We start from the raw sequence: 27,699 nt of genomic DNA, 5'->3' as shown, positions 1-27,699 counted from the left end.
ATGAACGAGCAAACTTTAAAGATGAAAGAGCGACAACTCTTTATAATTTCTTGGCACGCCATGAGGAATATTGTCATAGTCATTTCCCAAGAAATTGAAAATATCTCTCAATATAAATATAACTTCCTTCAAAATCTTAAATTGTATTTGAACTTATCATTCTAGTTGATCCAACTTTCAAGTTCCGCATACATTTTATTTTCTTTCCATATATGTTTGTGGTTAGGGTGCAACTTGGTTCAGTTTGAGGTCAAATTTGAATCGAACCAACATAAGTCGGTTCCACTAAATAAAAATCAGAATTGAATCAAATTCCATTGGAACTAAACCAACCCAAATCAAGTTAAAGTCGATTTGTTTCGGTTCTACGGATTTTCAATATTTTATAAATTGTAAGTAATATTTTTTAATGAAAAAACAAATATATAATAAACATAAAATTTCATATAACAATTACTAATCTATCCATAAAAAATTATTAGTTTATCCATAAAAATCACTAACATATGTCCTAACTCCTAAAATAATCGATTCTCAGTTTGGTTCAATTCTATCTAAGTTTGATCCAAGAACTGAACCAAATTGACCGGTTCTCCATTTTCATATTTCGGAATCGAATCAAATCACCTTAAAGCTATCGATTTGAATAAGACCAAGTTGCACCCTTAGTTTGTGGAGCACCTTTTATGAATCTATGGAGGTTTACAAATTTATTTAATAATTAATTTAATCACAATATTTTCTAATATTTACCCGAAGTTTGGTACATGAAATATGTTCTTTTATTTATTACTTAATAATTTATTTTGTCTTTCCTTGTGTCATCCACCATCAAAAAGACGTCGAGGTGCGTAAAATAAGACTCCAACATTTATTATAAATCTCGAGAGTTTTTTGCGCATCTCGAAGATTTTATGACGAATAAGACTAGTCGGGCTATTGCATTACGACAGACCATCCTTAAGGTTTACTAGACTGACAAAGTAGTACGTTCGAGCAGGACCACACGGTACACGTGCCTCTATTTGGTTATAACAAATTATTTTACCGTACGATGGTCTCGAGATATTAGTTATGATCTCGAGGATCACCACTCTCTGCATACTGAAAGAGTCCCTCTTGTAAGTTGTAATAAAACCATTTCAGAGCAGAAACTTCAGACACAGAAGACAAAGAAGTAAGAGAGAGAGAGAGAGAGAGAGAGAGATGAGGGAGAGAGGGAAAGGAGGACAACCTTCGGTTGATGAGAGATACACACAGTGGAAATCTCTCGTTCCTGTACTCTACGACTGGCTCGCCAACCACAATCTCGTCTGGCCTTCTCTCTCTTGCAGGTCTCTCTCTTAATTTCTAGGGTTTCTTTTCTCTGTTAGAAAGCTTTATTACCTACTTACCTGAAAACACTCTTCTAGGGTTTCACTGATACCTGTGAAAAGTTCTTCATTTTGGAGTTTTTAAGATCTGTTTTTGGTTGATTTTCCAAATAGGTGGGGGCCGCAACTCGAGCAAGCAACATACAAGAATCGACAACGTCTCTATCTTTCTGAACAGGTTATTTAATCTTCTTTATTTTACTAAAAAAAAATACTAAGAATCGATATCATCTGCTCCCGTTTATGTTATCCTTTGTATTGTTAGACATGCATTATATACTAAAAATTGAAAATATGCGTTTCTAAGTGCTAATTTTTTAAAAATCGAAAAAAATACATATGAAGCGATTCAATTTGTTCAGTTATGGAAAGGTTTTTGTTTAATCTTTCCATTTTATGTGTAGCTGAACCTAAGTATTGACAATGTCCCATTTGAGGTATTTTTAAGAGCTGTGATGGGTTCGGTTGGAACTTAGCTTGCCTTTATGGGAATCTGAAAATTTTCCTTTTTTCACATTGCATTATAATGCATTTGATCATCAACACTGTTGTTTACAGAACCCTATATTTTTTTTCTTCTTCTTTATAATGAAGAAAAATGCATTAATTGTGCTTAAACAGTCTAGATGTTAAATGAGGCTAAAGATGCAATTTTGTAAGAGTTGATAGGTCAGTTTTGTAGTTTTACCCTTGTTTTAGGTCAACATTTGTAGTTTGGAAACTGATAAATAAACATGGGAATGAAATAGACTATTGTTTCTTTGTTTGATGAGACTTTTACCTTTCAACTCACCCACTCAAACATCTGAGGTTTTTCCCTTCAGTTTTTTCATGAACTTCTTTCATTACTCCATTAACGCATGGTCAATTGGGTCTCACATCACCGTTGTTTCTGGGTCTGAATTCTATTTTTTCCATTTCTCACTAAATGAAGGTAAATAAAAAAAATGAGCTGTAATTGTCCATGATCCTATGATGAAGAAGTTGTCGTCTTGCATAATTCTTGTGCAGTGGAAGTGATTTATTAAACTTTCATGTTCATAGTGAAATTTTCTCTCTCGTGTAAATGTACCCTCATGTTGGATGCTCAACATTTATGGATTCAATTATGTAAAAGAATATGATGCATCATATTATGATACATGAGATACATTGTATCATATCAATGTATCTCGTCTCAAAAGGAAGGTAGTGTTGGAGAATAATACATGTAGCAATATCAATTAGGATATTCTACATTAGGAAGTTTTAATATATTAGAATATTTATGTTAGGCTAGTTTCCTTATCTTGGTTGATGTAATCCCTATAAATATCCTATTAGGATTCATGTAATATTCATCCAAGAAATCTCAATAAAATCCAAATTTATACATGGTATCAAAACTCAAGCTCCACTGAGCACATCGATCTTGGTGCGTCATTTTTCTGCGATCGCGGTGATGCCTTCGCTGGACATAAATCCTTTTTTTTTCCCCCTTTTTCTTCACTACTATTTTTATTTCTATCAATAAAAATCCTACCTTTCTTTGTGTTTCTACAAACCTCCCTAGTCTAAAAACTCATGTTTCATGATCTCAATTATCATTTTATTTAAAATTTTCTTCAATGAGACATTTTCTATTTAAGCCACACAATCTTAATTTGCATGCTTTTGGGAGAGATCACAGTGGACTTGATTTAGTGTGCCACCGGCTTCGATAGACTCAAAATGAGTTGGATGCGATAGTGATGGACATCACAGACAGGTGGTGACCACCATCAAGCTTGATCGATTGTTTGCAGCATTCCATCATCAAATTTTTTTAGAAATCTGAAACCTCATGTAATATTCATCCTAGAAATCCCAACAAAAATCCAGATTTCTGCAGATAACTGTTCTCACATGAATATTGCCCTTGTGTCATGTTGAGTGTCTTTGAAATGGTTCTACAAATGGAATTTTAATGCATGCCTGTTCTATGTATTATAAGACACTTCAATTGAACTCATGTTTTGTTTGAATTTTGTTTTTCCCACTTCCAGACTGATGGTAGTGTTCCAAATACGCTTGTCATAGCAAATTGTGAAGTTGTAAAACCAAGGGTTGCAGCTGCTGAACACATATCACAGGTGATCTCGCCAATATATACATATTTTTTGTTCTTTTTAAATAATATTTTAACAACTCCCAATTTTCACGTAGTCCGGCTATTCTTGATTCTCAACTTTATCATTTTATTGCTGGTTCTACAGTTTAATGAAGAAGCCCGTTCTCCCTTTGTAAAGAAGTTCAAAACCATTATTCATCCTGGAGAGGTACGGAGAACTTGTTTATATTTGTTTGTCTATTCTATAATTTCTGAAAAATTCATTCACTTTTTAAAGTAACATATGGAGAGACTCCTCATGGTCAAGTCCCAAGTTCACCTGAATAATCTGATTTTTCAATTATTCAACCGTTTCGTTTTACCAAGTTCAATGTTTACCAGATTAGTCAACATTTGTGTTTCGATGCAACGAGAATATTGATGTGATCTAATAAAAAAACTCTAAAATTGGAAAGATTTGGTTTATTAGACAGGCTCTGAAACGCTTTAATCAGTCCGGGTTTTACTTTGCAGGTCAACAGGATCAGGGAGCTGCCACAAAACAGTAAGATAGTGGCCACACACACAGACAGTCCTGATGTATGCATTCTTAGATAATATGTTTTCCATTGTTTTCTAGGATTATCAAACTTGCAATGTGATGTAAAGCTCCTTAGATTATCTTGGTTTTTGTTGGTTTCTGGACTATAATGGATTAATATGGTTTGGGTTCTTATGTCCTTTAACCAGGTTCTCATTTGGGACGTTGAGGCTCAACCTAATCGTCACGCTGTCCTTGGAGCTGCAGATTCTCGTCCAGATTTGGTCCGCTTGTGCTAAATTCAGCATCTATTCTTATTTTAACTATCTTAATTTATTTATCATTTTCTTTTAAAACCAGTATAATTTACTTGTAGAAGAATGAGTACAATTTGCAAGCACTTCCTTATAAATAATGAAGTTTTGATTTGTATGAGAGATGTTTTTTATTAGTTGCATATTTTACACAATACTAAGTATTTGAGCTCTAAATTTTTGCGTTAAGAATTATCACTTCTTCAGGGCTTTATTTTTGGTTCGTTCTTTCTCAAGGTTTTGCATCAATTAATTCTAAACATCATCCTCTTGCAGATATTGACTGGGCATCAAGATAATGCAGAATTTGCACTTGCTATGTGCCCAACTGAACCCTTTGTGCTCTCTGGAGGTTAGAATGTTCTCCGCTTAGTGAGATTTGTAAAATCTTTAACCATGAAAATTAAGCTATGGTTATTCCCTATGGTGTATCTTTTGTTGGTGATATAAATAAGGACAGTACATAAATTCAAGCTATTGTGCGGGTAGATTCTTTTTTTGGGTAATCTCTTCAGTGAAATGTTCATGCCTTCCGTTTCTTGTGGATTGTGTAATGTTAATTTATATTTTATTTCTCGTATTTGGGCTATAAATTTGATTAGAGTCTAGACCATGGGTGATGAGATGCGATAGCACACTTTGGAATTTTATGATCTACTTGGATAATAGATTGTTGAAGAACTTTTATGGAGTTGAAGAAAGTTGCAGTTCCATTCACTTTCTTCCTTCCTGTTCTTAGTCCAAGGGAAACCCCTCTTTTTTTAGGAAGCGTTGCAACAAACGAGGTATTTTGCAATTGACACGGGACCTGTGACCTAATTCTAATAAAATCTAAAAATAGAAAAAAAGTATTTTTCTTATTGAGAACTTCAAAATAAAATTGAAATAATAATTTACTAATTTCAGAATTTAATAATTAAATATATTGAGAAATGAAATTAATCAACAAATCAATCAAATAAAAAAGGGGCTAAAGTAATAAAGTAATACAATCAATAAAGAACTCTGTTGGAAAGCCTTACAATTACTTTTCCTTAGCATGTCACAACTAAATTTGATTATCTTCTTTATGGCTTTACATTTGATATCGACGTTTTTTGTTAAATATCTTCTAAGAAGATTTTTCTAATGGCAGGAAAAGACAAGTCTGTTGTTTTATGGAGTATCCAGGATCACATTTCTGCTTCTGCAGTAGATCCTGGGTCCACAAAATCTCCAGGTTCTAGTGGTTCAAGCATTAAACAAACATCTAAGGTTGGCAGTGATAAATCTGCGGACAGCCCTTCTATTGGGCCACGTGGTGTCTACCAAGGGCATGAGGATACTGTTGAAGATGTGCAATTTTGTCCTTCTAGGTGATTGGTTTTATCATACTCAAACACATAGTCTATACATCACTTAGAATGTTTCATGGTCCTCCTTTCCTTGTAGGATGGAATTAAAAGTTTCATCCCTCATGTAGCATACTCTCTTTGAGAATCAGGCATGCTTTCTGATTCTCATGGTGTTCTCTTGGAATACCTTATTTGATGTTATATTCAAAATTAATGTGCTCAAAGATTTATAGAGGATAAAGAATAACTCCAGCCTGTATTTCCTTGTTTTCTTCCTTTCTAACGTGTAGTTACAAGAATGTGAAATCTTATTTCTTTTATGCCTTTCGCAGGCTAACATTTTTTTTTTGACAATGGTGATGAAGTGCGCAGGAGTTTTGCAGCGTAGGCGATGATTCTTGTCTTATCCTATGGGATGCTCGTCTTGGCTCTGGTCCAGCCGTCAAGGTTATGTGCTTTTGTTTGTTTCTTACATCCTAAGAGGTCTTTACTTCTTTCTTAAATTGGACGTTTTTCCACCTTAGTATATCCACAAATAAAGGCACCATAAAGTGGATATAAACTTGTTTGGGTGTATTATCAGTCGTCCATTCTTGCAAGCCTTTACATTTGATTTCCAGACTGCCATTGAGTCAGCCAAGTTTTTCCTTTTTTGATAGATGAATCAGAATTTATTGAAATAAAAAACAGCAGTCAGATGACCAACCAACTAGAAAAACAAACCAACATGCAACCCCACTCCAAGCAATCACTACTGAGCAGATATCTACAAACTCAATCTCTTCTACCAAGAAAGTCGTTCAAAAAACCCTCTAAACTTCTTGAATGACTTACACCAATAGAACAAAAATGCCTAAAATAGAAATGATAATTTCCTGTCCGGATTGCTCCCTACTCTAAAAAATCCTATTATTCCTCTCTTTCCAAATGCCCAACAAATGGAGAATGACACAAGGGATGGAAAGTCCAGTGTGTGAAATGTGGTCGTGTTTAGCTTGTAGAGTTGTAGTCATGTTACCATGCTCAAGTATCAAGTACATGCTGACCCTTTATTTTGTTTTTGATAAGTTTGCTGACCCTTTATTTATATTGCAACTCTTGAATCTTTTGATGGAATGGAGCAGGACTTGCATTCTATGATCTCTTCCATTATGGGGATTTTGTTTTTTGGTGCAAGCAATTCTCTGAGTTTAAGGGTGTTTTTATTTTTATTTTTAATTGACGCCTTGGGGCCTTGTTTGTAAAGAGTTGCTCTAGAGTGGGGGTTGCTTGTTTGTGCCCTTGAGGGGTCTGGTCTTGCCTTTTCAGTTGTGTTCTGCTTGTAGGTAGCCAAAGAGCCAATGCCTTTGTCCTAAATGGCTTAAAAGTTGTAGACTGGGCTGATTTTTTATGAGGATGATCTCTATGATGAGAAAATCATCCTCACAAAAAATTAGCCCAATCTGAAACTTCTAACCCCATCAAAAGTTGTTTAAATGTTTAAGATTGGGCTGATTTTTTGTGAGGATGATCTCCTCACCATAGAGACCATCCTCACAAAAAATCTGCCCCATCCGAAACTTTTAACTCACATAGGACAAATTTTCGCTCCCAACGTTGGCTCCCTAACATTGGCTTCTGAATGCTACCCTTTGTATATATTTGCTTATTGTGGGTATCCCCACCCTTTAGGTGAGACTAATCCCACGGTGACACGCACTGCCCCCCTCGGAAAGTCCTACATGCAACTGGTTGAGCCAGACCCCGGAGGGTGGCTCCAAGGAATTCGTTGCTTTGTGGGGTTTCAAACACTTGGCCTACCATTCTTGAGGAGCTTATCAAGGCTCAGCTTGCTACTAGGCCAACACCTTGGGGTTCCCTTTTTTGATAATATATTCTCTATATTTGTAAAAAAAAAGCAATCATTTATATGCCTTTTTATATGGTTTTCGTGTTTATAAGCTTATCAAGATACACTTTATTTTATTTTATTTTATTGTATGCCAAGTGAAGTACACTCTTTCGAAGTCACCAAATAAATGAATTGAATTAACTGTACAGACGTGTCGGTATATCAGGATTTTGTGGCCAGTATATGTGAAACTTAATAGTTCATATCCTGGTCTGAAACCGACATGCGAGTCCCCATTTAAGTTACATAGTCGTAGAAATTTCTTGTTTGGGAAGTACAAAGGTTTCATCTAAGTTTATTGTTCATTATGTGCGTCTCTATTTGGATTTGTACCTTCAGTCCAAGTCGAGAGGTGCTTCTGTTGGGCCAGTTAAGTTTGTGTACTGCATTGTTTATTAGTGTTATGTTAGGAGCAATAACTTATTACTCCTAACAATAAGGAAATTCTCTACCACGCTGTTGATAAAAATATGTACTATTTATATTTTAGTCATAGTATTAAATTTTGACATATTTCCACGAAATATACCGAAATATTTCCAGTTCCACATGTTCCGACACGAAATTTAACCGACAATTTCTTTTTGTATATATTTCGGTGGAAATCACTATTCATTTCGTGAAATATTTCAATGAATAGTGAATTTCGGCTGAAATTATCATTTTAGGTATAAAAATGCAAGATTTCGGTGGAAATATTTCGATGAATAATAAATTTTGACCAAAATATTTTCTTTTTTGAGAAAAACTTGTAACTGCTTTTAGGAAGAACTTGTAAATTACACATAGTATTTACTAGTAAAAATTGCATAGAACATTCATCCATTAGTATAAATGAATTATGGTTAGTTAGTTATATATCATCTTATTTTAATGTATTCTAAGCATATTAGTGTGCTTATATAAGCACACATACAATAACCATGTTTCAATTAGTTGGATACATTAGCAATTTATTCATACTTATTAAAAAAATAAAAGAAATATAATTACACATGAATGCAATACTTAATAGTTTTTTCATTTTAATGGCTTACATATTAAGTTGTATGTAGTTAATGCAACATTATTATTGTTATTTCCACCATCAACCTCTCAATACATGTGCACATGTGTTGCAAGATGTTGTTGATATTCAATGTCTCACTCCATATGGTAGTTTATTGTATTTTGATGACTTAATTAGTGTGTTTTAATGCCTATTTTATCGTTTTCTACAGGGCTAATGAAAATTTCTTCAATATTTCTGTTATTTTCATCATTTCCAAAAATTTTATTCATTTCCACATTCATCGAAATATTTCCATTTCCAAACTAACTGAAATAGACCCCGAAAATTGAAATTTAATACCTTGATTTTGGTATTCGACAATAATTGGGCTTTGACAATAATTTGGTCATTATCTGTAGGAATGGTTGTATTATAGTCATAATTTTTTTTTTTCCCTTTTTTCTTTTTTATTTCACTTCATGTTCATGATTTTAAGTCCTGGTCTAAACGTCTGGATGGTCAAGTGTTGAGACTGGGTTGACTTGGGCAATACAAATGAGTCAAATCAAGTTGAGATAAAAGATTTAGGCCGAGTCATCTATGATCTAGTGTGATTTTATGATTCACTCTCGGGTCATGTCGTGGTCCTTGCGAGCTTGAGTTGACTCTAGTTAGTCAACACAAGTCAAATTGGTCTTCACACCGAGACTTAAAAATCACTGTCACCTTTGGTACTTATAATTCTGAAATAATTTGCCCTTTACTTTTGAGACTGAGAATTGCTTGATGTAGGACAGTGTGACAAAAACTTGATTCTTAGTTTTGATGATGTAAGACCAGCAGGTTTTTACCACCCTTTTGCAAATTGTTTTACTTTGATAATTAGGTTTTAGGGTTTGGAACAACTTAAGGTTGATGTCTATTGGTTTTGGAAGATCAAAACAGACCAGTCTCTAAACAAGACGTTGAATTTATTATGGGCATTAAGTTTTAGTGGGTGACGTGTTTTTTAAGTCTTAATTGGGTTGAGATAAGAATTGATGTAGGACGTTTGGACATGTTTATTGAATTTTCTCTAGCATTAAATTATGACAGTTGGAATTATAATTAACCAGAACCTCAGTGAGAGAAAGGGTATGATATGATCAAGAGTCTCACCTAGCCTAGGATGATTTTCAGTCAGTCTCATCAACCAAAGACAATCAATGGATGCTGTATCACCACCTAAAACAATTAGGAGTCACACCTAATCCTGCAGTTTCCGATTCTGTTTGAGATTTCCACAAAGAAGGGAGCTCCTATTTCTTCGTTCATGACATATCCAGACCTAGCTGTGGTTTGGGACTTCGGATTCAAACGAGGCTTTAATGATTTGGAAGTGGATTCTGCTGTTAGTCTTGTTTTGAATGCCTTTATTCATCCCAAGGAGGAGGATTCTCGCATTTGGGATCCTTGTAAAACTGGGATGTTCTTGGTTAAGTCATTTTATTGTGTCATTGCTGTGTTGGAAGCTTGTAGATTCCTAGAGGTCGAGGTGTGGGGTCCAAAGCTGCCATCTAAATTAGACTTTTTCATTTGGGCAGCATCATTGGGGAAAAACTTGATGTTGGACAATGTAATGAAAGAGGTATTATCACGGCAAACTTTTGTGGTCTTCGCAAAGTGGATGGGGAGTTGGTGGATCATATTCTTTTACATTGTGAGGTGGCTATAGAAATTTGGTCCTACTTCTTGAGATTCTATAGTGTTGATTGGTGCCCTCCGAGATCGTTTTGGGAGTTGGTGTAGTGTTGGTTTGGCCATTGGGGTGGGTTTCTTGGCGTTCAAGAGGGCTAGAGGAAACTTTGGAGGATTATCCCTTTTGCTATTTGTTTGGGAATATAGGAGAGGAACCGGTGCAAGGAATCATTATCTTCATTTTGGGTTCTACCTTCCTCTGGAGCTAAGTCTTCAAAGAGTCAAAAAGGGTTTTCTTTGAAGATGGCGTAGGGAAGTGAGATTGGGGTGCGTGGTATTGTTGTGCAATCGGGCCTTTGCTTTTGTTTCTCTTTGTGGTATCTTTGTATCCTCTCTTGGTATGGTCATCTCGATCATGCCTTCTCTTTTTAATAAATAAATTGACTTTAAAAAAAAAAAAAAACTAAATACTAACTTAAAATTTTATAAAATCTAAACTTGATAAATAGAAAACTAATAATAAACTACATTATTCTATACTTTCCCTCAAGTTTGTGTAAATATATCAACTAAGCCCAGCTTGACAAGATGAGAGTTAGTGATAGAATGACCAACAGTTTGTAAGCATGTCAGCAAGCTGATTTGAAGAAGATACAAATACGGTCTGAAAGACACCAGATCGAACTTTCTCCTTGAGAAAGTGTACATCAACCTCTATATGCTTGGTTCTTTTGTGAAGAACTGAGTTAGAAGTAAGCATGATAGCAGACTTGTTGTTGCAAAATAAAGTGGAAGAACCAGAGATAGGAAATCTCAGATCCGTCAGTAAAGGTCGAAGTCAAATAAGCTTACATGTGCCAAGGGCTATAGCATGATACTCAACTTTAGAAGAAGAACAAGAATCCACACTTTGTTTCTTACTTTTCCATGAGATCAGTTTACCACTATGAAAAGTATAAAAAACAGAGGTAAATCTCCTATCTGTAAGAGAATCAACATAATCAACATCAGTGAAGCAGGACAAATGAGGTTGAGTAGTGGACAAGTGGAATAGTCCAAGACCAGGATGCGACTTCAAGTAGCGAAGAATACGATAAGCAACATTAAGATGAGAAGTGCGCGGAGTATGCATGAACCGACTGACCACACTAACTGCAAAGGTCAAATCTGATCTAGTATTAGTTAGATAAATCAGATTGCCTACAATTCTCTAATAAGAAGAAATATCAGATAATAGATCACTAGATTCTGCATGAAGGCAACGATTATGATCCATAGGAGAAGAAGTATGACGACAACTAAGTATACCAGTGTCTTGAAGAGGATCAAATGTGTATTTGCGCTGAGATAACGAAATACCACTGCGAGAGCGAGCCATTTCTATCCTTAAGGAATACTTGAGGGGACCCAAGTCCTTAATCTCAAAAGCGAGACCCAATAGCTCAATCCACTGTGCATCATCTCCAGTCAAGATAATATCATCCATATAAATCAGAAAATTGGTGCAACGACCATCTAAACTTCAATGAACAAAGCAAGTATGATTTGAGTGGCATCTGAAAAACTCCATAGATAAAATAACCTTAACAAAACGCTAAAAGGTTCGCGGATATTGCTTCAGGCTATACAGAGATTTGAAAAGGCGCATATTTTCCTAAAATACTTTCTTTGAAGATAAAATCTAGGAGGGGGGTTCGTATAAATAACTTCAGTCGGATCACCATTCAGAAAAGTAATCTTCACATTGAGTTGGTGAAGAGGTCATGAGTGACATGCAGTTAAAGAGATGAGAAGGCGAATAGTAGAAAGTTTAGCTATAGGAGTAAATGTAGTACTAAAATCCTTTTTTGGAGTTTACGTAAATCCCTTAACAAATAGGCAGGGCCTTGTATCGATCAACAGTGCCATCCGCGAAATACTTAATAGTGAAAACCCATTTACAACTAATAGTCTGCTCCCTAGAGGAAAGATGAACAAACTCCCAGGTATGATTCTTTTACAAAGCATCCATCTCAATACTTATTGCTGCAGTCCACTAAGAATCTCGTAAAGTCTTTGAAATTGATCGATGAACTCGAATAGAAGTAATGGCGGAAAGGTAGGCCTGATAAGAAGGAGAGAGTCCCTGATAGGAAATAAATTGGGCATTAGGATGATTAGTAACACACTCCCGCTTACCTTTACAAAGTGCAATAGGTAAGTGAGTCAGAAACAGAAGGGATAAGAGCAGTGGTAGGAGAGAATATACCTAAGTCTAAGGAGGAGGTTAGCAAGGTTGGAGAAGGGCGACAGAGACGAGAGTTAACCTTAAGTGTTGGCGAAGTTGAAGATAAGACCGGAGAAGACAACACTATAGGAGAAGGAGCGTAAGAAGAGTCCTACAAAGGAAAAGAGTCCTGCAAAGAAGATGTGGCATGAAAGTAGGGAATATTTAAAAAAAAGGTGACATCCATAGAATGTATGACACGATGAGAAACAAGATCGTAACACTGATACCACTTTGACATAGATAATAGCTCAAGAAAACACATTGAAAGGCTCTGTCATCTAATTTCGTGCAATGAGGGGTGCGGTCTTGAACAAAGGAAGTGCACCCAAAAACTCTAGGTGTAATCGGAAAGAGGGTGTTATTAAGGCGAAGAACATGAAGAGGCACCTGTCCCCCTATGGTGCGATTCAGAACACGGTTAAGAGGAAAAGCCGTAGTGAGAACCGCCATGTTCCAATATAACTTAGGAACATACATGCTTCGAAGAAGGTAATGGACAATGTTCATAAGGTCGCAGTTCTTATGTTTCGCCACCCTGTTCTGCTTAAGAGTGTAGGGACAGGTCAATTGGTGGAACATACCATGCTCATTAGGGTGAGAGCGAATCCCATCAGAAATATATTCACCTCCATTATCAGACCAAAGAGTTTTAACAATGATGTCGTATTGGGTTTGAATCGTTTTAAGAAAGTTAACAAAAATAGGAAACACTTCAGATCGAGATCGCATCAAATAGACCCAAGTATAACGAGAATAGTCATCGATAAATGTAATGTAATACTGATGACTAGTAAAGGCAGTAACAGGGGAAAGCCCCCATACATCAGAATGAACTAAATCAAACATAGTGTTACATCGATGCATGCGAGAGATATATGAAGTGTGTGTATGTTTGGAGAGCTCAAACACAAAACACTGAAACTTATCCCCACTACAAGAATTTTTTAAAGTAGGAAATACAGAACATAAGTGTTGAAAATTAGCATGTCCTAGGCGAGCATGCCACAAATCTAAGGATTGAGAAGAAAAAGTATGACTCCCAAAAGAGGGTAGCACAGATCGGAACAGCAGTATGTGGTGATTCAAATAGGTACAATCCATCCCTTTCATACCTCTTGCCAAAAATCTTCCTCGAAGTTAGGTCTTGAAAAGTACAGTGAGTAAGAAAAAATGTCACTAAGTAATTTAGAGATTTGGTACGATTACTCACAGACAAAAGATTAAGATATAAATGAGGAACATGACACATAGTCAAGAGAAATACCGGATGATAAAGGGATGATACCCTTATTGTGTATAGGTGTAAGGGATCCATTAACAAGGTGAACTTTCCTATGAGTATCGGGAAAAATAGATGAAGTAAAATTGCTAGACTCACCGGTCGTGATTAGAGGCATCAGAATTAGTAACTCATGTTAGGGGAGTTGGATCGATTGGATGACATGACAAACAGGAGATATACTTGGAGATGTGGTAACTGTGGCCACAATAAAAAAAAGAGAGCATAAACACAGATTTGATCATGAACAATAGTGGCAATTTGGGTTTGAAGTTGTTGTAAATCAACAGTGCCAGGAGAGATAGTGGTGGGAACAAGTGAGGAATCCACAGTGGTAGCATAGGGCGCAGAATGCCCCAAGTAAGAAGTGGCAGTAGATCTCAACAAATGAATGTAGCACAGAAAGCATTGGGCCTTCTCATGGTTTGTCTTCCCACAATGACTCCAAATAAGACTATTCCCTCGACCACGACTATGCCGGCCATGACAAGTATTAATAGTACCCAAAAATCACCTAGATTTGCCTCTACTTTCCAAATAGAGTTTCCCGAACCGAGATCAAGACTGATGCGATGTCAACTCTCAACAACAATAATCAAATGTAGGAAGATTACAATTTTAGGAAAAAACGTGTAACACAGAAAGCATTGGGCCTTCTCATGGTTTGTCTTCCCACAATGACTCCAAATAAGACTATTCCCTCGACCACGACTATGCCGGCCATGACAAGTATTAATAGTACCCAAAAATCACCTAGATTTGCCTCTACTTTCCAAATAGAGTTTCCCGAACCGAGATCAAGACTGATGTGATGTCAACTCTCAACAACAATAATCAAATGTAGGAAGATTACAATTTTAGGAAAAAACGTGTAGCACAGAAAGCATTGGGCCTTCTCATGGTTTGTCTTCCCACAATGACTCCAAATAAGACTATTCCCTCGACCACGACTATGCCGGCCATGACAAGTATTAATAGTACCCAAAAATCACCTAGATTTGCCTCTACTTTCCAAATAGAGTTTCCCGAACCGAGATCAAGACTGATGCGATGTCAACTCTCAACAACAATAATCAAATGTAGGAAGATTACAATTTTAGGAAAAAACGTGCAGGGTCAAATCGACATACACTTAAGGTGCGAGATCCAAGAGATTATTAGAAATTGGAGATAAGGAAGAGATCAAGGCAAGAAACTTGAACTCACACTAGCCTCAAACAAAACACAAAAAATAATGGAAGTCTTCTTCAAAGTCAAAGAGCAAATCATATAGCCAAAGATTTGGCTTGACGGGAGGTCTATTGCCAACCTAAATCCAATGTGCGATCATCAGACAGGCAGAAAACAACACTATTGATTGTCAGCCTTATATCAAATCAATAAAACAATAGCCAGCAGCCACAGTCACTATTGCAGCAGCAAAAAAAAAAAAAAAAAACAGCTAGCAACACGGCAGCCTTATCGCAAGGCAGTGGTAGTCACATAGCAATTATGTGCACAATAGCACCCAACATCCCTATCGCAAGACAAACATGGTTGTAGGGCAGAAAATCAGTGCAGAAAACCCTAGAGCAGGGCATAAATGGATCCATACATGCTTGCGCACATCCTAGGTCTGTCACATAGACCCAAAACAACAGTAGCACAGTCCTAGGGTTGTCGCACAGAGCCAAAGTAGCAACAACACAGTCTAGGCAGCCCAGTCAGTAGTCCCATTGCACACCCTAGGGCTGTCACGTTGATCCAAAACAACAACACAGTTCAGGCAGCCCAGCCAGCAACCCAACAACCCTATTACCACCCTAGGGCTATCACACAGACTTAACACAGCAGCAACACAACCCAGACCTCACAGACCTATCGCAACAGTCGCACAAAAATCTGGTTGCAACCCAGCAAACTAGTCTTTTGTTATCGAACAATCATCCTTATCGCATCATGCAATCAGAGTATCTCAAACCAAAAAGAGAAAAAAGAACCTCCCGAAGGAGAGACTCTCTAACGAAGCTACTGCTAGGTTAGCTTGATCTCAAGGTCTTAAAGATAGATGGGAGGAGAAAAGAGAGGAGAGGATAGGAGATGAAGCTTCAAGATCCTAAAATTGAAGTGGAAGAACCCAAGGAGGGGTTGATGGGTCCTCTAAGGCTCTGGTATCAAGAAGAATTGTAAAAAGAAAATTGTCAAGTCTCATAATGAGAGCTTGGCAGATATGTATATTAATTAATGTGTGAATGGACATAAATGCCCTTACATAGAAATAAATAGAAAACTAATAATAAACTACATTATTCTAATAGTATGGTCATCTTGATCATGCCTTCTCTTATCAATAAATAAATTTTGACTTCTCAAAAAAAAAAAAAAACTAAATACCAACTTAAAAATTTCTAGAATCTAATAAACCTGATGATTTTTCAGAACTTAGTAAATTTGTTAAAACACAATTATCTTCTTAAGCTGATGCTCCACTTTTTCCTTGTGGATACATCATCCTTGCTTTTGATTCTAATGTTCTGGTGGGTGTTATTTTTTTGTGCTAGGCAGGTTGAGAAAGCTCATAATGCTGATCTTCATTGTGTTGATTGGAATCCTCATGATGAAAACCTTATTCTTACCGGGTATGTGTTGGTACCATGATTTCTTCCTTTATCAACATGATTTCTATTAACTTCTGACTAGAATGTATGCAAAGTAGAATTATGGGAAGTAGTAGATAGTATTGATGTTATGTGCACACAGCTGTCTCTGAACCTTTTTACATGCACAATTGCTGTAGAAAGGAAACTCACGAGGAAAATTTGTCAATATTTTTTTACTCATGACGCTATCACTTCAGGTCGGCCGATAATTCTGTTCGCATGTTTGATCGCCGAAACCTCACTTCTGGGGGATTTGGATCACCTATTTATAAATTTGAAGGTCATAAGGCTGCTGTTCTTTGTGTGCAGGTATGATTTAATTTTCTTTTTTTTTTTCCTGTTTTTGATGAAAATTTTCTTTTTTTTTATTATATGAGGATTCATTTCTAGGGCTCCTTGATTTTCCATCATTTTAACAAACTCAACTCATTCATTGTCCAGTGGTCACCAGACAAGCCATCTGTGTTTGGTAGTGCCGCAGAGGATGGCTTCTTAAATGTTTGGGATCATGAGAAGGTATGGTGATTCCTTATTTTCTATTTCCATTTAAGTTCTGTTCATTCAATCTTATATGGTGCCACCTTCTTAGAAATCCTATTAGCATTTTAGGCATCCTTGAGAAGATATTCACTTGGTAGGTCCCAGGAAGGCTTGCCTCTTAGTGAGCTTTCATTGTAGCATGGTGTATGCTTTTTTATTTGTTGGTTTCATTCTTTTATAATGAACGCACATACAAGCCTTTCTCTCTCTCTCTCTCGTTATTGTTCTGCCGCTACCCAGGGTTGCACCCGGTCCCTTAGGTTACAGGAGGCTTTATTGCCTTTAGTGCGCCTTGTGCTCTTAACTATATATACATCTGCAGAATTGGCAGAAACATAAAACAAACAATTTGTTCTCTCTCTCTCTCTCTCCCCTGCTCAAGTCCCTTTTCATTGTACAGGTAGGTAAAAAGAAGGACCGAGTTGGAACAAGGATGCCAAATTCTCCTCCAGGATTATTTTTTCAACATGCTGGGCACAGGTATGAAATGATCTTCCTTTTTTTTCTGTGTGGTTGCAAATGTTTTGTATAAAATAAAACATACGCAAATCTACAGGAAAAAGAACATGTTTTATTTTATGGGAGTTTTTAATTTTTTATATGATGTTTTAAATATTTTATGCATTGTGAAAGGTTAAATCTCACTTTCACTTCCCTTGTTAGTTACTCTATCTGCTTTGTTTCTGTGGTTCAGTAAATCTTTTTATCGTTCTTTTTCTGTTTAATGAAATGTTCTGAGGAACATGCGTACTTGTCTAAAGGCAACATACAAATTTTGACTTAATATGTTGAAGGGCAATAAAGTTAGTTTTACTGAGATTTAGTTTTTATTCCCACTGCAAAATCGTTGTTAATATTTAGACACGTGGGTTTAGTCTGTCATCAGATCTAGGCATGTTGGATGAAAAGCTGTATTATACATTACCATGATCAATAGAAGAAGAAAGAGAAGAGAAGAAGAGAAGGAAGGAGAAATTAACAGAGGACTGCAATACGTCTTGTACTTTTGAGTAATCCAACTTCTATATAACAACTTTGGCTCTAATAAATGTCCCATAAAAACAATACAACTAAATATATAAGGAAAATACTAACAAATCAATTAGTACGACAATGCTGCCTTTAGTCTTGATTCTTTGAGAAAAGTTGTGATAGCGAAGAAAGGAAAATGAAAATTTTGTCTGCTTTTATGTTTCTGTTCTATAATATAAATTGGTTGGGGGTAAAGGGGGAGGGGGAAGTCTGATAGGGGAGGCAAGGCTTTCATTATTTATGAGACCATAAAATGATGCATAAATACACCAATCAAATTACTTTATCTATTAATGGAACAGCACAAGGCTTATGAAATAATTGGCATTGGGATGAGGTACTAAATGTTCCAGTGCCCTTCCTTCTTCACTGTAAACTCTTTAAGAAAATTTTCCTGCTAGGGTAGGGCTGAGGTGGAGACTGTAATTCTAAGGTATAGGTTTTTCATTGGTTTGAATGTAAATTTTGTACATCAACTTACAGTACTGATTGAAAGGTGTGTCCTTGGTGTGCAGAGTGACTCAGTCACCAGTCAAATTTAGTGCTTATTTTCTTAGAAATCATTTAGCTAGAAAACTTATGGAGGCAAATTAACTGTTTAAAATTTAAATAATATATACCAAGGGACCTGATCTTGCATATCCGTAGTTGTTTAATCTATAGTAGAAGCAAATAGATACGAGCTCAAAGCTGATTCCTGATGTAAACATTTGTAATTAGGATCTCATTTGTTTCCTCACTATTTGTTCTCACATTAGTCACAACTCTCTCATATATGTTCTTATATATGTCAATATATCCACTTGGGGTTCCTTTCTCTTTGCCATACCCACCAAATTAACTCCCTAGATATTTACATGTATTCTTTTTCCAAATCAACAAAAACCATGTGGAGATTCTTCCTCTTTTCTCTGAACTTCTCCATCATTTGTCCGAGTATAAAGATTGCGTTGATGGTTAATCTTTCTTGTGTACAACCAAAGATATTTATTCTATAGATATTTTGAAATTGTATAATTCAAAAAATAGAACTTGATTTTGGGCTTAGACCCATAGCTTAGTTGGTTTGACACATTGCAAATCAACTTTGAGGTCGTGCGTTCAAGTCCAGCTTACCCATAAAAAAGTACTACTTGAGGAAAAAAGAAAGAACTGTATAGACTTATGTAGCAATCAACAGTAACCCCTATTACAAACTTGTTCTAATGGAAGGAGAGCCCATGTTCTCGAACAAAGTAACTACAAATAAACTGTAGTTGTTGCAAGCAAGCAAGAAGAGGGATGGTGGAAGCAAGAAGAAGAATGCTGGGTATATATCCACATAGGAATCCTTTTCTTCATTAATACCTACCTTATTCTATTATTTTTATATATTATCTTTTCATCAATTGCATTTGGAGTTCTTTTGTAGCATGCGATTATCTGCCTTGCAATTCCTTGTCATCTTTTATGTTGATGCATTTTTTATTCCATATGATAAATGACTTGGAGTAAAGGGGAATGGAGAGGTTGGTGATAGGAAAGAGAAGGCATTCACTATGAATATGAGAAAAATCATAGTTTGAAAGTTATTAAATCAATCCGAACCCTTAATCTGTTGGAATGTTAATATTTGTAGAACGCCTTTGAAAATTATTAATCATCATTACATCATCGTAGTCCTCATCGAAGAGTTTCTCCTCCAATTCGAATCGTTAATCGGTAGAACTTTGCTTCTCCATAGAAGAGAAATCATACTTTGAAAGTTCTTCTATTAATCCCAACCCTTGATCCATTGGAATGTTAATATTTGTAGAACATCCTTAGAAATATCACTATCACATCGTCGTAAATCTCATAAAAAAGGTTTCTCAACCAATCCAAATCATTTATCAGTAGAACTCTGATTATTCATTGAGAAAAATCATAGTTTGAAAGTTCTTCAATTAATCCCAACCCTTGATCCGTTGGAATGTTAATGTTTGTAAAACACCCTTGAAAATTATTGATCACCATTACATCGTCATAGTCCTCATCAAATGGTTTCTCTGCCAATTCAAACTATTGATCGATAAAACTTAGATTCTCCATTTGAGAAGTAATACTTCAAAATTTATTCTGTAAGACGACCTTGAAAATCATTAATCGACATGACATGATCAACATTATCAACAAATGGGTTCTCAGTCAATCTGAACTATTGATTTAAAAAATTTTGATTCTTCGTGGAAGAAAAATCAGATTTAAGAAGATCTTCAAGAGTAATATAGTTATTGTTGTGTGATTTCATCTCAACATATTATTATAACCTTTGATCTAAACTCCTTCAATTCAATCTAGGATGATTTGAGTTTATGAAGTTCTTTTATTTCATCATCAATTTTTTTAGATGATTCGTTATTAAATTGTTTAAGAATTGAATCGACAAAAGAAAAAGGTCATGATGATGATGTATCAATAATGGAGGAACAAACGAAAGACTTATTTTTTTAAGAGAACACAATCGTGGGTACGTTCGTATTGCGTAGACAAGAAAATTCTTCAATTTTCTTGAACAATTGTTTGCGTTGTTTTGAAAAATAAATTTTCCACTCTTTCAAACTCTTGATTTTCCTTCGTCCTATTGTTCTTCAGAAAAAATAAATGGGAGATTTTAGTATCAGAGTTTTGAAGACCAACAAGAAATTGTAAGAATTAAAATTTTGTCTATCATGAATCCGAAAGAGAAACTAAAAAATTACAGAATGAGAAAACACAATGTGAGCGGGAAAATGAGTTAATTGTCTTTATAGGAGATGAACTATAATTGTTTGAGTTGGTATTCATAAAGTATAATTGTACTATATATTGAAGTTGGACACAATTATGTCTAATAGGTTTGACAATTGATAACATGTAAAATTTGAAAACCAACAATGGAAGCATCGTAAATTTGATATGCGATGATTTGCTATTAGATTATATGATCCGTTGCTATTAGTTTTTGAATGGTTCTAGATCTAGTTCCATTGATTTGGCAATTATAACTAGAGTCAAGAAAAATTATGGTTCTGGCTTTGGCTCTGGATTCCATAGGAATCGTACCTAAACCGACCAATTGACACCTCGATTCAGGAGTGTTTTCCTAAATAATATTTGAAATGCCCTGCAAATTCCATATTTGGGTACCAGAAACATAGACGCATTCCTATGCATGGGGAATATATGGCGGGTTAGTCAATTCGAGTATGAATTATGAATTCACCCATAACTACTTAGTTGAAAACTTCAAATAACAATGAATTTTACTGGAAAAACCTCTAGTTTTTTCATTACATTTCTTAAAGTTTTAAGGGTTGAGATCTGTTGACTCATAAAGAATGATTCATGAGAAAACACGTGATCCCAACTGTTTAGATACAAAATCCAACAATTGAGATTTATGTGTATCTTGATAATACATATCTCATAGAGACTTATCTCGAGGATAAATCTCAGCCATTGGATTTTGTGTTTTATTGGTTGGAGTCATGTGTTTTTTCAATGAGTCATTCTTCATGTGTCAAGGGATTCTGACCCGAGTTATAATTAAAAATTTCTAATACTTCTATCACTTTCCTTGAAAAATGCACTACTTAGTCAAGTCAACTCAAATGAGGCAAGTAAAAACATATCAATTAATTTTAGTATTCGTCTAGAAAAAAATGTTACGTTTTCATTATGTTCTGTCATAGTGACAATTGCTTAAATTCGTTTGTATCGTTGGAAAAGCAAAAGTGTCAACATGTCGGGTTTTACTACAATCAAGGTTTAAAATGTCGTTTCATATCCAATTTTTTAGTTGAAAAATCGGAACATCAGCGAAACAAACGATATGTTTGAAACATTAAACTGGGTCTTTTAGAGTATACGTAAGTCAAGGGACATGTCATTAGTTGGTAGATGCAAGGGTTTGTCACATATTACCTAAATATTAGTTTGAGAATAAAAGGATTTTTCACATATTACCTAAATATGGAGGGAGTTTTTACTAAATCCACGAGTCTTTGAGATGTGACTGTGGTTAAGTGCAAGTCATTTGTTCAAACCACGATCTGTATCAAAAGTAAAAAATAGAAGAGAAGAATAAAGGGGAGAAGAAGAGATCAAGTACCAACCTCGAACTTCGGTGGCGGGGACCATGTAATCAATTTTCAAGTTGACTTGAAAAGTTGGTTCAAACAAATTTTTGGCTAGAGTCACCTGGAAATCCAATCGAGTCAATGTGAATCGATCGAGTTTAAATTTCCTTTAACCAGTTCTAAAACTACGCCAAAAATCAACTCTTTTTGGTATTTTCCAAGGTGAAATTAAACGGTTAATGAGACTAACATTGTCCGATCATATAATCTAGTTCCTTTAACCAGTTCCATCGTTGATTTTCAAAATTTACATGTTATCACGTGGCAAAAATTTATCACTTACTAGACACAATTGTGTTCAATTTCAATGTACGGTAGTATATTATTTTATAAATACCAATTCAAACGGTTATGATTCATCTCCTACAAAGACTACTAATTCGTTTCCCGCTCACATTGGGTGTTTTTCGTTTTGCAATTTTTGAGATTCTCTCCTAAATTCATAAGAGACAAAATCCTAATTCTCACAATTTCTTGTCACTCTTCAAAATCTTAGTCCTAAATTTTATTTTATTTTTTTAAATTTCTGAAGAACAATGTGACGAGAAGATTGAGATTAAGTAGATTAAGAGTTTAAAGGTTTCAAGTTTGTTTTTTCAAAGTGACGCAAATGATTATTTAAGAAATTTGAAGAATTTTCTCATCTTTATGACACAAACGTACTTACGACCGTGTTCGCTAAAGCAAGTAATTCTTTCATTTACTCCTCTAGTGTTGATATTTCCTCATCTTCTTCCATTGATTCAATTCTTGAACAATTTTATAATGAATCTTCTCAACAAGATGATGAAATAGAACTTTGTGAACTCGGATCATCCTTGATTGATTTAAAGGAGTTTAGATTGAATATTATTAGACTTTTTGAAGAGTTTTAAGATGCTATCACATGAATATCTGTGTTATTCTTGAAGAACTTCTCAAATTTGATTTTTATCCTATGTAGAATCAAAGTTTTATTGATCAACAAGTCATATCAACTGAGAACCCCTTTGTTGAAAATATTGATGATGTTATGTTGATTTATGATTTTCAAGGGTGTCTTGTTGAAGAGATTTTGATTTCTATCACATGGAGAATCAAAGTTTTATCGATCAATGGTTTAGATTGATTGAGAAGCCTTTTGATGAGGACTACAACGATGTGATGATGATAAGTAATTTTTAAAGGCGTTATAAAAATATTAGCATTTCACTGGAGCAAGGGTTGATATTGATTGAAGAACTTTCAAACTATAATTTTTCTCCTATGGGGAATCAAAGTTCTACCAAAAAACAATTTGTATTGGATGAGGAGCCCTTTTATAAGGGTTATAACAATGTGATGGTGATCAATAATTTTCAAGGGTGTTCTGCTAATATTAACATTCCAACAGTTTAAGTGTTAGGATTGATTGAATAACTTTTGAATTATGATTTTTCTCATATGGAAAATCAAAGTTATATCGATAAACGATTTGGATTGGCTGAGAAGTCCTTCGATGAAGACTACGACCATGTGTTGGTAATTAATAATTTTTGAAGGTGTTCGACAAGTATAAACATTTAAGTGGATCAAAGGTTGGGATTGATTAAAGAACTTTCAAACTATGATTTTTCTCTTATGGAAAATCAACTACCTTTCTTGAAGAACTTTTATGCATAAGACCTTGAAAGGATGTTTTTACGGTTCAATACACTTGAATAATTATTGTCATATTTTATGTTGATGTATTTTTTGTTCCATATAATAAATGATTGGGTGTAAAAGGGGACATGAAAGAAAAGGCGTTTATCATGCATGAGACCATAAAATGATGTTAAAATGTGGATATCAATATGTTAAAACTCTTAAGATATTTGCAATATCCTTTGACCATAAACTCTCGACTCTTTCTTATTAATAAAATTATAGTTGTAAAAAAATAGGAACATTTGAGTGACTTTGTCAAAACTTAATGCTCATTTTCTTACAAGTCATTTAACTAGGGAACTTTAGGGAGGCAAATTTGCGATTCTTATTTTCTGCAGGAAAGTTAACATGTTGCACAGTTTAACACATGATAGTTTGACCTTTAGTCAATCCTTTTTGGGTTTATCTTGTGAGGGATTTAATCCTTTTTAATTTTTCGATTGGATGAAATTTTTTTGTGTATGCTTGTAGGGATAAAGTTGTTGACTTCCACTGGAATGCATCTGATCCATGGACTATTGTTAGCGTGTCTGATGATTGTGAAAGTACTGGTGGTGGTGGGACATTGCAGGTACTTAAAAAGTTCTCTAGTCCTCTGTCTATTTGTTACATATGGTATTTAGTTGTTTTTTGTAATCATTGATAGAAAACCCCATAATGTTAGAAGGTGCTCATGGCGTAATTCTCAAAGTTTTCTAAACGAAATTCCAAAAATTCCACAAAAAACTAAATGGATTTAAATAAATGAATCAACTATAGAAATAAAGGAATAATTGAGAAATTAACTTGGATAACAGGGCATATTTTTAATAGATTAGCCAGGTTTTTTATTTTTTATTTTTTATTTTTCTTCACCAGTCCATGCAGTGATCCTTGGACCATGTGCTTTTCATTAAAGCTAGGCAACCATACCGAAACTTATACACCCATCAACAGTAGTTTACAAATTAACAGTAAAAATTGGTGGTCCACGATTCTTCAACTTATAAACTAGGTTTAGAAGTTTCAAAATGGGCTGATTTTTTGTGAGGACGATCTTCTCACCATAGAGATCATCCTCACAAAACCCATTCTGAAACTTTTAGCCCATATAGGACAAAACACTTTGGCGAGGACTTTGGCCACGTTTTTGGCTAGGACCCATATATATATGGGAAGTGTTCGGAGACCCTAAATAGAGCCAAACATTTTTTCCATGAATGGGTTAGAAGTTTCTAAATGGGCTAATTTTTTGTAAGGATGATCTATATATGGTGAAGAGATCATTCTCACAAAAAATCAGCTCATTCCGAAACTTCTAACCCTAGTTTACAAGTTGAAGAATCGTGGACCGTCCAATTTTTGTAAACCACTTTTGATGGGTTTAAAAGTTTTGGAATGGGCTGATTTTTGGTGAGGATGATCTCCTCGTCATAGAGCATCATTCTCACAAAAAATCGGCCCATTCTGAAACTTCTAACCATACATTGAAAAAATGTTTGGCCGTCTTTAGGGGGCCTTTGAATGCCACCCAAATATATGGGGGATGCTAACGTTCAAGACCTCATGGGGATGTTAGCATTCTCCACCAAATTTTTTTTTTCCAAGAATACTTCTACTTCTTTTGTCTTTTAGTGAAAAAGATAACGGTATGTTGGTCTTTTACATAATAAATGCTTGTTTGCATTGATTATCAAAGCATTTATTGTAAACAAGACTTTGAAATCTAAAGATTAAATGCCCTTAATATTTATTACGGTAAAGACAAGCATTGATTATGTGAATAAGTATATGTAAAAAGGATAATATACTTTTGTCTTTTTCATTAAAAGACAAAATTGATAGGGGTATTATTGGAAAAGATGTGGTGGAGAATGCTAACATCCCCTTGAGGTCTTGGACGTTAGCATTCCCCTATATATATAATGAGTTGTGCTGAGGTGACATAGGGGGGACATATCTGACGTAGTAGAGTGCACATAACCATAGATGCTTTTCCGCGAGATACGAGTAAAAAGCATCTAAGGTTATGCACTCGCCACCACGTCAGATGTGTCCCCCCTTGTGTCACTTGAGCATTAGTCATATAATATGTAGTTTTTATTGGTTGAATGCATTTTTTTAAATGAAAACACATCCTTGATAATCTAGTATTTTGTGGCACTTGAAGGAATTGAGTCGGATAACTTCCCCAGTTAATAGAGTACACAAGACCAGACTTATAATGTTAAATCATTTTAGGAAAAATTGGTTTTACCTTATGTATGGCAAGTACTTAAGAAGTAACGCATCTTGCCATAAGTGTCATGTTGGCACATCGACAAATCAAAAACTAGAAAATTAGAAGTGCTAATTAACATTGAATACTACACTTCCACCTCAATGAAGTCCTTAGCTTTAGGCAACTTCTAGTTGGTAGAGGTCTTTCAAGAATTTCAAAGTGACAATAACATGCAAAAATATTCAAAGGAAAAATCTATTGCTTGAAATAAAAATGCAAAAATATAATCATGGTAACAATAAAAGTACTAGCTTATTGCTTGAAATATTCTATTGGAGATACTGAGGATTAACGTGACTGTTTTAAAAATTATCTATTGGAGCTATTTATACTTGAGGTTAATGTGGATGAAGGAAAGAAATTGGTTGAATATATTCTATTATACTTAGAGTTGTATGTGTTAGACTTTTGTATGGATGCACACTAGAAAAAACTACACTTTAATGTCTAGTGCTTCAACGCCTAGGAAGCTCAATTTGATATCAATCTATCTCGTAAGAGAGTTCAAAAAAAAAGAGAGTTGAAACTAAATCAATTCATAAATTGTACCATGGCTCATTGTTTTAACTTCAACAGTTGACTGAAGTACCATGGATTCTCTCTTTCTCTCTCTCTACTATTTTGTCACCGTAGCAAAAGTAGTCTTTTTATGCAAGTCCTAGTACATTGGCATATATTTTTCCTTTGCTGATACCTCTTTTCTGAATTTATAAAGGTGTTAGTCTTTGAATTGGTTCTACATAAACAATTTGCTCCAACATCATGACTGGCTTGAGTTGAATTGAAATTAGAATATGTTGTGTGGAAGCTTAACAAGAGAGAACAAATAAAGATGAAATGAACACACAAAGAACATAAGATTTATATGGTCTGGCAAATTGACTATGTCCATGGAGGAGAGGGAGAAAAAAAAATCCACTATCAATGATAAAGATTACACTCTGTCCTCTATTACTCTCTTAGCCGCAAGGAAACCTCACAGAGCAATAACATTTACAGAATAAAATTCCAATCTTTGATACTGTTTTGCCTCTTGAAGTCCAAGCCCAATAGAATACTAGACATCTCACAACAGAATAAAATTCTGAGCTTTAAAAATATTAGATTTTGATTTTTTTTAAAACTAACTTCAAAGCATTAAAAACATGCCATTTTCATTGGATTGCTCAGAACAAATTTGGTTTGCTGAAAATGATTCTGAATGAAGTCATACTTTTGTTCCATGTGTATGAGAGGCAAGGAACATGTTGTCTTCCTATTAGCTCACCCTGACACTATTATTCCTCAAGTTTCTATTTGTTCTTTTCAAATTGTTTATTGGTGTAATATTTGTTGCAGATATGGCGCATGAGTGATTTGATTTACAGGCCAGAGGAGGAGGTTCTGGCTGAGCTTGACAAGTTCAAATCTCACATACTCACATGTTCTTCAAAGTCTTGAATTATTTACTCTTGTATGCTTTTAGTGGAGTAATGCGACTCATCATGATCTCCTTCAATAAGGTTTCTGAGAATCGGATCGAATTTCTTTTACAAATGTCAATGATTGTGTGTACTCTTGACATAAATTAGAGATTGTTGGGGGTGTTTCATTAGGTTTTGTGTTAACATTTAGCTGATTGGGACTCGGGATGCCAAAATAGTTTGTCTATGAACGACCATTTGATATGGTTTACTTTCTTTTA

At 35.0% G+C, this 27,699-nt stretch overlaps 1 protein-coding gene across 1 annotated transcript; it reads left to right on the top strand.

Moving 5' to 3' along the window:
* Nucleotides 1-1,143: 1,143 nt before the first annotated feature.
* On the top strand, nt 1,144-27,699 carry LOC147410499 (WD-40 repeat-containing protein MSI4-like). The gene is made up of 15 exons (XM_086436121.1): nt 1,144-1,334; nt 1,488-1,551; nt 3,398-3,484; nt 3,608-3,670; nt 3,976-4,041; nt 4,192-4,266; nt 4,573-4,648; nt 5,432-5,651; nt 5,996-6,077; nt 16,282-16,355; nt 16,574-16,685; nt 16,818-16,892; nt 17,317-17,396; nt 24,227-24,326; nt 27,354-27,699. The coding sequence occupies exons 1-15, from the start codon at nt 1,207-1,209 to the stop codon at nt 27,453-27,455; spliced, it is 1,404 nt and encodes a 467-aa protein (XP_086292247.1). The 5' UTR covers nt 1,144-1,206; the 3' UTR covers nt 27,456-27,699.

Source organism: Akebia trifoliata, chromosome 1 (genome assembly GCF_017979445.1).
Source record: "Akebia trifoliata isolate Shusen 1 chromosome 1, ASM1797944v1, whole genome shotgun sequence".
Taxonomy (NCBI): Eukaryota; Viridiplantae; Streptophyta; class Magnoliopsida; order Ranunculales; family Lardizabalaceae; genus Akebia; species Akebia trifoliata.
This window is presented reverse-complemented; position numbering and strand designations above follow the sequence as displayed.